Below are 12,275 nucleotides of genomic sequence, written 5' to 3'. Positions count from 1 at the left end.
ACTTTTTTTACCACTTAAAAGTGGTACCGCCAGACCCGGAGATCGGCTGAATGGATTCGAAAACTCAACTGTTTAACTCTAGGGGAGTTGGAAAATGAGCCTATTTTTTTAAAAAGTGGAGTGTTCCTTTAATAACATTTCCCACATCTCACTGTAATTTATTTCAAATGCTCTGTTGACATTCACCTGTTGGGCTGGCCTTCTCAGTGGTTACAGGAGAAGCATCCATGGCATTCCCACAGCTGTCCCCTGCTGGGTCAGTCAGATCTTCAGACATCACGTCTCTCTTTTCAGCTGTCAAACTGTACCTGATACACACTGTGAGATCGAGTCTATAAACTGTATGTATCTACACGCTGAATATAGACTGAATCTATATGGACTGACGTCTGTACACAGTGTTTCTACTATTTGTATTCGTAAACTTTAGCGCAAAATAGCGTTAAGTGTACTCGCTCGGTGACTCTCTTTGCTTGGCTCGGATTATCACTGAACTCCAGAGATTTGTGAATGAATCTCTTAAACAGCCTGTTCTATGACGTAACAAGTGCCGCTTCTTGTTGTAATTCCATAGTTGCCATAGAAACGGAATGTACGCTAAAAGCAAAGCCACTAGATTTTGATTTATTTGTTTTGTATTCACTTACAAACAAAGCCAAAAAAGTAAACCGCTTACCGCTTTTGTGAGGAAACATTTTATTTAATGTTTCGACTGAATGTATGCTAATCTTCAACATGTTTTAGCTAAAAAATACGTTTGTTGGGAAACTATTTTACTATGATAAAAGGTTATTTGGTAAGGTTAATTAGTTGAACATTAGTTAATGTATTAACTAACATGAACTAACCATGAGCAATACATTGTTACTGTATTTACTAATCTTCGTTAACGTTAGTTGATGAAAATACAGATGTTCACTGTTCATGTTAGTTCACAGTGCATTAACTAATGTTAACAAGATTTGAATAATTATTAGCCTAGTAAATGTTGAAATTAACATTAACAAAGATTAATAAATGCTGTATAAGTGAAGTTCATTATTAGCTAACTAATGTAGGTAACGAATGTTAATTAATGAACCTTATTGTAAAGTGTTACCGGTTATTTTATAAGAGAAGACAGAGTCACGAAAGGTAGGACCATAGTATTACCATAGTATTTAGTAATATTGAGTCTATAGAAAGTAGAAAATACCAATGTATTATTTCTATCGCTGCCACGTTAGTCTTGCGTTGTAATGATTTATGACTCTGCTTTGTGCATAATGATGATATAACGCTTTTTAATGAATGAAGGTGAAACAATACATATAACGTTAATTAATGAATTTAATCTTTGTTTGTTGTCATTTTTGTTTATGGTATTTTCTCATAATCAGACAAAGATTGACCAAAAAAAAGGCCACATTTGGTAGTCAACTTTGTTGCATGTTATTCAGGCATGTTTCCTGTGAAAAATCCATAATAGGATGCATCGAAATGAAAATTCAGGATGCATTTTTTTTATTTATTTATTTATTTTTACCAAAACTGAAATTCAAATCTTTATTTAGCTGGAAATAAATCAAGTTTATGTAATAATCAATTAATCGATCATATTTATTTAATAATCAAATACAGCTGAGTTGTACAAACATTTAAATTCCACATAAGGCTAAATTTATCCTTCAAAATTACAGCACCTACAGAATGATTGCCACCATAAGAATTCACACAACATTGCCCCAGGCACTTGTAAAACTGAAGGTCTGATTGACATGCTTGTGTCTCTTGGATGAAATATAAATCACAAGAATATATTTTACAAAACAAGATTGATTTTCTTTTAACTAAATTTCTCATACCCCCAACATTAAGAGAAAAAAAAAACAAAAAAAAAAACGAGTGAGCCCACACTCACGAAAGAACTTCACAACACATGGAATTGGAGGTCACAAAGTGTTTTTGATATCACTCATATGTTAACTTAACATTTACTAAATCCCACTTATCCAAAATACTGTTTTAAACATGAACACTCTTCAGGTTCATTAGCAGGATTTTCTTTACATAAAAAAGAAGCTATTGTACACAGTAAAAAAGCTAAAATCTTATTTCCTTTATTTAACACTTTTGCTAGAGTACTGAGGGTGTTCATTAGAGAACAATTGTGATTTTTATTTCCAAGCTACAGAAGAATGAAAGTTCATACAGTATGTCATGCATTATGCATTTAAGAAAATCAATACTAAATTACAGAAAGTGCCAGTAGTCTAAATATGATTTATTAAACAAAAGTAGCATAAAACATAAATAATTACAGTGTGCAGTACATAAGTATGTCATGAAAAAGTTGTATAAAAATAAAGCATGTATCTTTGTTATGCACAGCTATTTAAAATATTGATGAAATACAAAAGCTTATCTTCTGTTCTTGTTCAATAAGGGGAAAAGTCTTTCTGATCCTGTATACACGAACTCTGTGAAGAAAAATACATGGAATTTTCAGATACAGCATTAAACAAAAATTGCGATCCACTTTTCTTCCCTCTTCTTCATCACTAATGGCTATAGAAACAAGAAAAATGTAGAATGGGTCTAGATTTTGTTCTTTTGGGAATTGATAGAAAGTGAGCATTGCAAACTTGAAGAGTGTTTCATTTAAATGACGGTTGCTGGAGGAGAGGGACTGAAAGTTGTCTAGCTATTGGACAATCTTATTTCATACACCCTATTGCCACTGTACATCATATATGTGTGTGCAGTACATTATATATATCATTCATAACAAATAAACCACTGCAATATTATCCATTTAGGCACAAGCACATATAATACTTACATTTATAATAAGTTGTTGTAGATGGGGAAAAGAGGGTTATCTCGTTCACAGCAAAGTTTACGAGCCCTCAAAACATCCCGCACACACTGATGGATATAAGCATATTGACACTGCAGAAGACAAGCCCATCATATTAGTGAGCTAATAAACCAATTCATACATTTCATTAAAACTACAGTGGGAATACACTAACTAGAGTAATAATAAGCTACTACATGTTTAGTCAATTGATTTCTGATTGAAATCAGATGTCTTAAGGCCTATACACACCAAAGACGATAACTACAACAGTAACTATAAAGTTTAAATATTCATTCTAATTCTATGAAAATAAGGAAGTCCAAATTACAACTATATCCAGGGAATCTGCAGCGTTTTTAAAATCACATTTAAGGATTTTTAAGACTTTTTTTTTTTACAGCCTGCACAAATAAAATTAATACCATATGAGTGGGGCAGGGCAATGTTTATGGTAACATTCTAAAGAGTAACTTTTCATTTTAAATACATTTTGACAAAAATGATAATCCTCGCATTTCAGCCTAAACCATTTTTAAGGAATGAGTCAAAATTATAAATGATTATTTATATTCATTTAATATTTATGATTATATATGAGCAATATCACACGAGTAGGAGTGTGATATGTGTCTAAATCAGCACGGCTCTGATTAGGCTATGTGGAGGCAATCACAGCCTTGCTGATATATAGCCATATCACATGACTATGCGTGTGATACTGCTTTTATACAACAGTTCCACGGCACAATAAGTGTAAATAATAGGGCTGGGACAATAAATCGAGAAATGATTCTGGATCGATTCTGAGATTTTCCGAATGCATTGCGATTCTCTCTCAAATTGATACTGAGCTTAGTTTTTAACAGCAGATGGCACTGCGTGCTTTAGAAACAGCCTATAAAATAATACCTTTTAATCATTCATAAAGTTCGAAAAGGTTGAAGCAAATTACAAGGGTGTTTGCAGTGGGCTGTTTACATTAATCTCACGTCATAAAAGCATTCTGAGGTGCAAGAACATTCTCAGACTCAGCCGAACGCACGAGCGCTCTTCTTTGTGAGCATTTGAGTGTGCGGTTAAAAACTAGCCTAGAGCGCCATCTGCTGTTACAAACTAAGCTCAGAATCGATTCAAGAGAGAATTGCGATGCATTCAGAAAATCTAGGAATCGATCCAGAATCATTTCTCGATTTATTGCAAATATTATTGTCCCAGCCCTAGTAAATAAATAAGAAACAACAACGGAGTACCTTTAAAAACCCTCTTTTGTGCAGAACTACTTCCTTCCGCCAATGCTTCAAATCTCAAGTTTAGTTTAACAGTTGAGCCCAAGTCTCCATTACTAATTGTCGTCACTTTAGAACAGTTGCTTCATTGAAGCTTATTCTATTATGAAGAGTAGCCATGCTTCGGGTTTCCCAGTTACATCTGTAATTCCCATCTGTTTTTCCCAAACTTTTTCTGCTGGGCCCCTCGTTTTTAACTCGTTTGCTTTTTTTAATGGTATTTGAGCATAAGAAACAACATTTATGGGACATTATTATCTGGCGGTGTGGACGTTAACATAGTTATCTTTATAGTTATTGTTCTTGGTGTGAATGGGCCTGTAAACTGTGATCTGTCCTGTGACAGATGGGTTTGGCTCAACTCTGAAAAATTGTCACTACAGACAGATTCATACCTCAGTTTGTACCATATATGAGCGATGCAGACGTAGATCAAACACACAGCCGTAAATGTCCACTGTGCAGTTCCTGTCTAGTTGCTGTAAAACACGATCCAGCACAATGAAAGTGCCAGTTCGGCCCACACCAGCACTGAGAGAAAGAAAAACATATCCATTGTAAATATGATTTTGAGTGTGAACACTATGAAATGTCTTTCAAAGTTGTTTAGGAGGTGACACAGATACCTGCAGTGTACTGCAGTGACTCCAGGACTGGTTGTCCTGTCAACGTAATCTCTGACTGTGCGCACAAACTGAATGAGCGATTGGGTTGTCTCCGGTACTCCGTGATCTGGCCAAATGGTGTAATGGAACTGACGCACCATCCTGGGGTATCTCAACTGACCCTCCTGAAAAAAAAAAAACCTTGCACCATTATTTCAGAACTACTACTAATTGCTATTTTATAGTCATTCGGTCGTACACTTTCTTTCTTCATACAAGAGCTTCTGTGTACTTGCGGCATCTAAATTGCAAATTACAAAAGAGATTTTGCAAACTGGTGAATCTTGCAAAGAAATGTCCAAATTCTATTTTGCATTAAAGGTGCAATGTGTACATTTTAGGAGGATCTATTAGAATGAGCCATTTCTATCTGCTTAAATGGCATAGTTACCCATTTAAGTAACTAAGGTAGTTACCCTTACATGTTAAGTCGCCATTTTGCGCTGGCATGTTTCTACAGTAGCCCTAAACGGATAAACTGCTCTACAGGACGTGTTTGCTTGACTGGCTACTCTCTGCTGTCTCAGACGACGACATCTTTGTCCTGTGTTGGCCACCGTAGCTTCTCTATATTGCAATTCGCAACCTCACCACTAGATGTAGCTAAAATGTACACACTGCACCCTTAAGAAAATTAAACCTATTTTAGGACCACTACAATCATTTGCATTTTCGCACATTTTCATTTCCTCACATTTTCATTGTCATAACTGTAATACAGTCATTCAAATATTTTATTCCATATTTATTTTATTTAAATCAGCATAAATTGAACTGAGCGCAACAAATACTTAGTATACATTGATGTACAGTATATCCAACTGTACTTTACATTAGCATATCCACATAATTACTATAGTTAAGATTTACTGAGTAAATGAGCATCATGAAAATAATGTCATGGCCCTAAAAACATTTTCTTTATTTAGATTTTTATCTTTTGATTACGGTGAATAACCCAACAATTTACTTTTGAAAATAATTACACACTTTACCTTTAAGTAATGAATAATTGTATTCATGTTGAATATATCCACTTATTTAACACTTACACATGATATCCTGAAGTCCCGAATTGTCCACTCTGGGAGGACCTTCTCAGAAAGCAGTTGCACCACAACATCACCATAATACAAAGGCTCACTGTCAATCGGCCAGTAACGATCACACTTCACCTGAATCATACACATATCCACAAAAGTATGAGCTCACATCAATAGAAAAATTGTACTAGAAGCCTCTTCACTATAAGTCAGTGCTGCATAGAGAGAAAGTTAAGAAAATAAGGGTCCAAGTTTGGACAGAGGACAGTTCACTGACAATTTTAAGTTGTCAATTTAAAGGAAATTAGATCACCCATTATATAAAGAATTTTAATTGTTGCATCCTGGGCTTCATTTTAGAGTGCCAGGTGGAAGAACAAAATGATTTAAGGTTTCTTTTGTTTGAATGGCTGCTGGCTTAATGAACTCTTCATAGGTAGTTTATTTTATGAACTATGTTTTTTTGTGAGATGAGTATTATGTTTTATGTATTATCTTTATGCCTGTTACCTCCCTGCTGCTAAATAGGTTTTCCCTATGGGGGATGATAAAAGTAAACAAACAAACAAAAACGAACTCACCATGCCTCTCTCCACACACTGGGTTACCATTACAAGGCTGTGCACATTTTGTTCCCACACCATACGCCAGAAATCATCCTTGGTACCTGGGAGAGGCCCTTGTGTGGCAATATACTCCCATCTGAAATTGTTTCCCTGTTAAACAGATACAGAAATACTTTTGAGCCTGTGGACAAAAAGGACCGTTGACTGCTTTGAGGTTCATGAACAGGGTACAAATATTTATTTATTTATTTTAAAAGAAATTGTTAGTAATTTCTGTGATCTGCAGCACAAAACATTTGCATTTGCATGATGCTGCATCCATGATGCTAGTTATCAGTATTAAATCCACAACCTCCATGAACCTCCACCTTTAATTACTAAACCACACAACTCACGATTCTGCACAGTTTTTAGACAATGAACCATCAAATGAAGAACATATTCAACTCACAGGTATGTAGTTAGCATTGATGTAGTCTGAGCAGGGGTTGTCCTCCAAGCAAGACAGTCTTACCCGCGTTGAGTCGTCTGCAAATAATCAGTAATGTGGTAAATGAGAAGAGATACTAAACTATCAGTAGTTCTTGTTTAATTTGAGCACACATAGTAAAGAATCACGAAATATACTCTAGACTTGCCACGGTATACGGTAATAGCGGTTATACTCGTATGGGTATACTCGCAGTTGGTAATGAACAATGATACTTGCTTGTGATATTGAAAGAAAATATCCTGCATTTAATGCTACAATATGTAAATTTTTGCCGCTAGAGGTCACCTATTCAAAACAAAGGCTTAGCTTGATGACACAGAGTTTGAGCGCGGAATCTTGGGAGATGTCGTCTACACCTCACAGCCGGTGGAAAAGAATCGGGATGGGACTCAGGCAGAAATCATGTTCATGGATGAGATTATTAACGTTACCGTAGTATGAAGCAGCGCAGGGCCGTGTGATGTTGGAGCTGAATGAGGCCGCTGGAGCGATTGCTAATGAGAGACGACGCGACACACACCTTGCGAGCAGCGGAACTTTTATTATGCCACAGTCGCCGCTTCCGCTTCTTCCGGTCAAGCTTATGAGCGCTGTTTTTGACTGCGTTGAAAATAATGTTATAACATTACTCTGTGCGTTCGCTCAGCGGCTGCTGTGAGACACTTGTTGCACACTGCAGTAAGCTAGATCGATTTTAGTATATCATATTAACAAATTACTTAGCTACTTGACAAAATAGTGTTTTTCTCTGAGACATGGTAAAAGCATGGTACTCTCGGAAAATCAAGAAAACTAGATTTAAACAATAAGACTAAACGTGTTGAGCTATATAACAATAATTCGTTTTCTGTCTATAAATGTAACCAAACAGTGGTTCCCTTGTCTAATAAAACATGTAATATATTAAAGCATCTTTGGTGTTTACATGGTTTCTACAAAATAAAAATCTACAGAAATGACGCCATTGACAGGCGGCTCCCGGACACGTCCCATTTCCTTGGTTAAAATCACGATTTTCTCGCGATTTACAAATAGTTGGAAACATTTGGGATATTGTAAATACCCAGCTGAACAAAATATATAACACTGGCCTAGTGGAATATTACATATTGTGCCTTTAAGTTTATTACAAAACATTTGTTTTGTTCATGCAATACCATGCAAATGCTCACTCGTTTCTGTGAAGGACACATGTGGAGTTCCTCAATCTTTCCACATCATTTTAAGTTAAACTAATGAAATTATTCATAATTTTAATACATTTCATAATTTATCATTTATTTGTATTCATTTTTAAAGTTTCATTTGAATTTTTAGTTACAAAAATTAGAATCATGATGCTTTTCGTTATTGCGTAGGAAATTGCATAGCGAAAATGACCCCATAGGACCCCCTAGCGTCCAATCAGCGCAAATACTTATATAATTGATTTGAGAGCCTATACCATATCGGTGTGAAACTTATGATATCATGGCAAGTCTAAAATACTCAGAATGTAAATGTATATTTTCATTGTATATTTCTTACAATGCCATATGTCTCTACTTACAGGGTAGTATATTGTTGTATCGATTTTTGCTTCGGTTCCCAAGTAGACGTGCAGCACTCTGAGTTTGAATCCGCCCCACGTCCTTTAGGCCCTTTTTACCATCAGGTAAAGGTTGATGCAAAAATCACCAAATTATACATACATTTCAGCTTATTTGCTAATAAATTATTTAAAGTGGAAAGATGACTTGACTGGGCTTTCAAGTCTGCTATTTGTACCATTACTGCTTTTTATAGACTTTAATATTTAGTGTTTGATTTGATTATATGCAATGCATTACCTCAAACTCTTCAGATAGAAGGTAACTGGAATCAGCTTGAAGTTTAGCAAGATGCGACTCAAAGTGGGCTGCTTGGATTGGGCTAGTACATAATAGAGAAAATTCCAAATAAATAACATTAATGCTTATAATAATAAATCATTAATATAAACAAAAATGAACTATTTTGGTACCTTCTTATGCCTGAGCACATCTGTGAGGTAGGCAAGGCCTTCCACATACACATTTTCATCACTGGACTTTCCTGCACAGCTCTTAAAACACACAGACACAAATACATCAACATAGTAATAAAAAAAGCTGGGTTAAAACAAGTGTGTGTGTGTGAGTGTACTCACATTTTGTGAGCCCTCTTTCTGTAAATCAGTAAGGCGGTCACAGCGAGCACCATAGTGACTAGAAATGTAGCAGCCGTGATTCCACCTGTAAGGCCATTTCGTGGCGCTAAGTGACAAAAACATAAATGACAAAAAATACATTATTTAAGAAAAATAAATAAATAAATAAATAAAAAATAGGTTGGAGTTGTGACACAATGGTAGTGCACATGGGAAAATGATGAGTCTGGCCTGTGTTGTTGTTCTTTTCTCAAGAACCCTCAACTCAACTGTGCTTTCGATTCTAAATGCTAAAAAGCAAATATTTCGATAAAGATAACAGTGTCTTACCTGATAGAGTTAATAGTGGGAGGGAGAGGTAAGTGTCGGTGTAAAGGGGATGCGTAAATTCTCTGTTTTCTTCATCAAACAGTTGAGTGAAGGCACGAACACTTAATCTGAGACAATAGAGTGTGAATACATTTAGAATTACATTATCTTAAACCTGTCTGAATTGAAATTTAAACAATTAGTTCAGCTAAAAATTACAATTCTATCATTAGCCCACCCTCATATTGTTCAAAACCTGTGACTTTCTTCTGTGGAACATAAAAGGAGATGTTAAGCAGAATGTTCAGGCTGCCTTAAGGAGCAGTCACATTTGCTGTTGCAACTTGTTAGGTGAAATGCAGTCAATTTAATAGGAATGCACGTGTTCTGGTTTAATGTTGAGTATCAGAGATAAGAGAAGGCAGGATCCAAGTGCAAGTGGACTTTATTTAAATAATAACAATAACCAAAATAAACCTAACACAAAAAACCAGGGAGCAGAACTGAGAACATCGACAAATCAACCAACAAATGACAATACTACGGAGCCCCGGACATGACATGCAGGACAAAAATAGTAGGCTAAATCGTTCCCTCGATTTACTAAAACATGCGCACGATTTACTATTTCGTTCACTCGATTTACTAAAACGTGCGCACGATTTACTAGTTCGTTCCCTCGATTTATAAATCATGCGCATGTATATCGTATGTATATGTATATAGTAAATCGTGCTCTAAGTGAATGAATGTCAATTATATAATATTTTAATGTAATCACTTTTTGGTCATTTTTAGAATTTTACAGCACCCATCACGATTCATTCTACGAAAAAGAGCACCATAAACATTCTGCTAAACATCTTTTCTGGTGTTCCACAGTAGAAGGAAAGTATGATGGCAGTTCAGGTGTGATATTCACTAAAATTATTTAAATTTTCAATGTAAATGCTAAATGTCAAAATTGTTATGCTACTTTGTACAATTTTTAAAACAAAGATACAATTCTTTGCACTAAAACACATTGAAGTTGAGATGAATAAACAAGTTAACAACCCTAAATGTAAGGTAGAAACTACAACAAATATTACATAAAACAATTCAGCAGTACCGATATGATGTTCTGGGTTTGAGCGGCCCGTCACAGAGATGCGTTCCATGCTGGATAGATTCTGGATCCCATTTGCAAGCTCCCCCCAAACGTTTCATCCCTGCTCCAAGGTTTATCTCAAAAACACGGATCTTGCTGTCAGATCCCTCTGCACACAGGCTGTGAAAGTAGCCAGTCTGGTACGCTTTGATGGAGTGGTTTTGTCTGTAGTCCAAATAAGATGGCAGAGGATGTCTATGCTCCGGCAGGACATTATCAACATCTGTAAATTAAATTTAAATGAGACATAATCAGGGACAAATAACAATAATATTTGCATAAATTAAATTAAATATGACTGGTACCATTTGACTCTGTGACGATTATTGTGAAGAAACGAATGGCTCCATTAACATCACTGAACCAGCTGCAGTTGAAATTAAACAGGATGGTGAAATGGGTGATGACCGAGGATCGCTCACTGACCCGTACCGTCACTGGTGGGATGGGGGGCCCTGAAAAACAAATATCAACCTGCTGAGATTCTGTCATAGCATTTTGACAACTTGAGACATCTGAGTGATTCTTTATATACTGTAATTAGTCAGTTAAAGGCTTGAGTATACTACAAATCTTTTAAAACTGGAACAGATTTTAAAACACTAGGCATCATACTCTAAATAATAATAATAATAATAAGTTTGTTTTATATAGCACTTTTCTGCAAACACAATGTTGATTTACAATGAAATAACAAATAACATGACAGCAACCATAGAGAACACATACAGATACAGATAAGCGAACATTATATGAAAAAGATCAAAGACAGAAGTCAGAAAAATATGGCAAAAAGATATGTTTTAAAGATGCAATGTGTAAAATTTGGGAGGATCTATTGACAGAAATGCAATATAATATACATAACTATGTTTGCAGTGGTACATAAAGACCTTACATAATGAACCATTATGTTTTTATTACCTTAGAATGAGCCATTTCTATCACATACAGATGTGCGTCCCCCCTCCATGTCAAGTCACCATTATGCGCTGGGATGTTTCTACAGCAGCCCTAAACGGACAACCTGCTCTACAGAGCACATTTAGTCACTATGTTGTTCTTCTTCTAAATAGTTCATGTTTTTAGAGGCAGCTTGCATCATCACTATGTTGAATCCGCACAAAGTAGTAGTAGTAGTAGTAGTAGTAGTAGTCATCTGGTTTATTAGAAGCAGAGAACGTTCTTTGTTAAAAGTAAGAAGAAACCTCATTGCTTCACACAAGCTACTCTCTACTCTCTCAGACGACTGTAGCTTCTCCAAAAGGGAGGGGTGCAAGCAGTGTGTGCCGTTAGTTGCAGTTCACAACCTTACCGCTAGATGCCGCTAAAAGTTACACACTGCAACTTTAAGGTGGGTTTTGAAATATGTAAAGATGTGAGGTTACGGATGTGTTGAGGAATAGGATTCCAGATTTTGGGGGCAGAGATACAGAAGGCCCTGCAACCAAACAATGTGAGTGGGGTAATGTGCAAACTGGGGTGTAGCAATGAATAAGATCAGAGATATACAGAGCAGCAAGATAATAGAGGGCTTTGAATGCGATAAGAAGTCTCTTATACTGAATGGAGTAGCGAATGGGTAGCCAGTGTAGTCTGCGTAAAAATGTAGTGATATGTGAAGATTTCTTAGTATAGGTGAGGACCCCGGCTGGAGAGTTCTGAATGTATTGGAGCTTATTTATTGTCCAAGTGGTAAGCCATAGAAGAGAGAATTACAATAGTCTAGTCGAGAAGTGATGCAAGCATGAACT

General features: G+C 35.9%; 1 protein-coding gene across 1 annotated transcript in view; it reads right to left on the bottom strand.

Annotated features, from left to right (window-relative positions):
• Positions 1-1,580: 1,580 nt before the first annotated feature.
• Positions 1,581-12,275, bottom strand: part of ptprb (protein tyrosine phosphatase receptor type b) — a 42,157-nt gene continuing 31,462 nt past the window's right edge. Inside the window, exons 17-30 of the mRNA XM_051891387.1 lie at positions 10,827-10,976; positions 10,483-10,744; positions 9,393-9,499; positions 9,063-9,168; positions 8,898-8,978; positions 8,725-8,806; positions 8,445-8,535; positions 6,854-6,930; positions 6,418-6,552; positions 5,846-5,968; positions 4,755-4,918; positions 4,524-4,659; positions 2,822-2,931; positions 1,581-2,459 (exon numbers count right to left, since the gene is read on the bottom strand). Coding sequence (XP_051747347.1) covers positions 2,824-2,931; positions 4,524-4,659; positions 4,755-4,918; positions 5,846-5,968; positions 6,418-6,552; positions 6,854-6,930; positions 8,445-8,535; positions 8,725-8,806; positions 8,898-8,978; positions 9,063-9,168; positions 9,393-9,499; positions 10,483-10,744; positions 10,827-10,976 — 1,622 coding nt within the window. The 3' untranslated portion in view covers positions 1,581-2,459; positions 2,822-2,823. The remainder of the gene's footprint in view (positions 2,460-2,821; positions 2,932-4,523; positions 4,660-4,754; positions 4,919-5,845; positions 5,969-6,417; positions 6,553-6,853; positions 6,931-8,444; positions 8,536-8,724; positions 8,807-8,897; positions 8,979-9,062; positions 9,169-9,392; positions 9,500-10,482; positions 10,745-10,826; positions 10,977-12,275) is intronic.

The sequence above is a fragment of the Ctenopharyngodon idella genome, chromosome 4 (genome assembly GCF_019924925.1).
Source record: "Ctenopharyngodon idella isolate HZGC_01 chromosome 4, HZGC01, whole genome shotgun sequence".
Taxonomy (NCBI): domain Eukaryota; kingdom Metazoa; phylum Chordata; class Actinopteri; order Cypriniformes; family Xenocyprididae; genus Ctenopharyngodon; species Ctenopharyngodon idella.
Note: the sequence above shows the minus strand (reverse complement) of the source record. Positions and strands in the feature narration are given on the sequence as shown.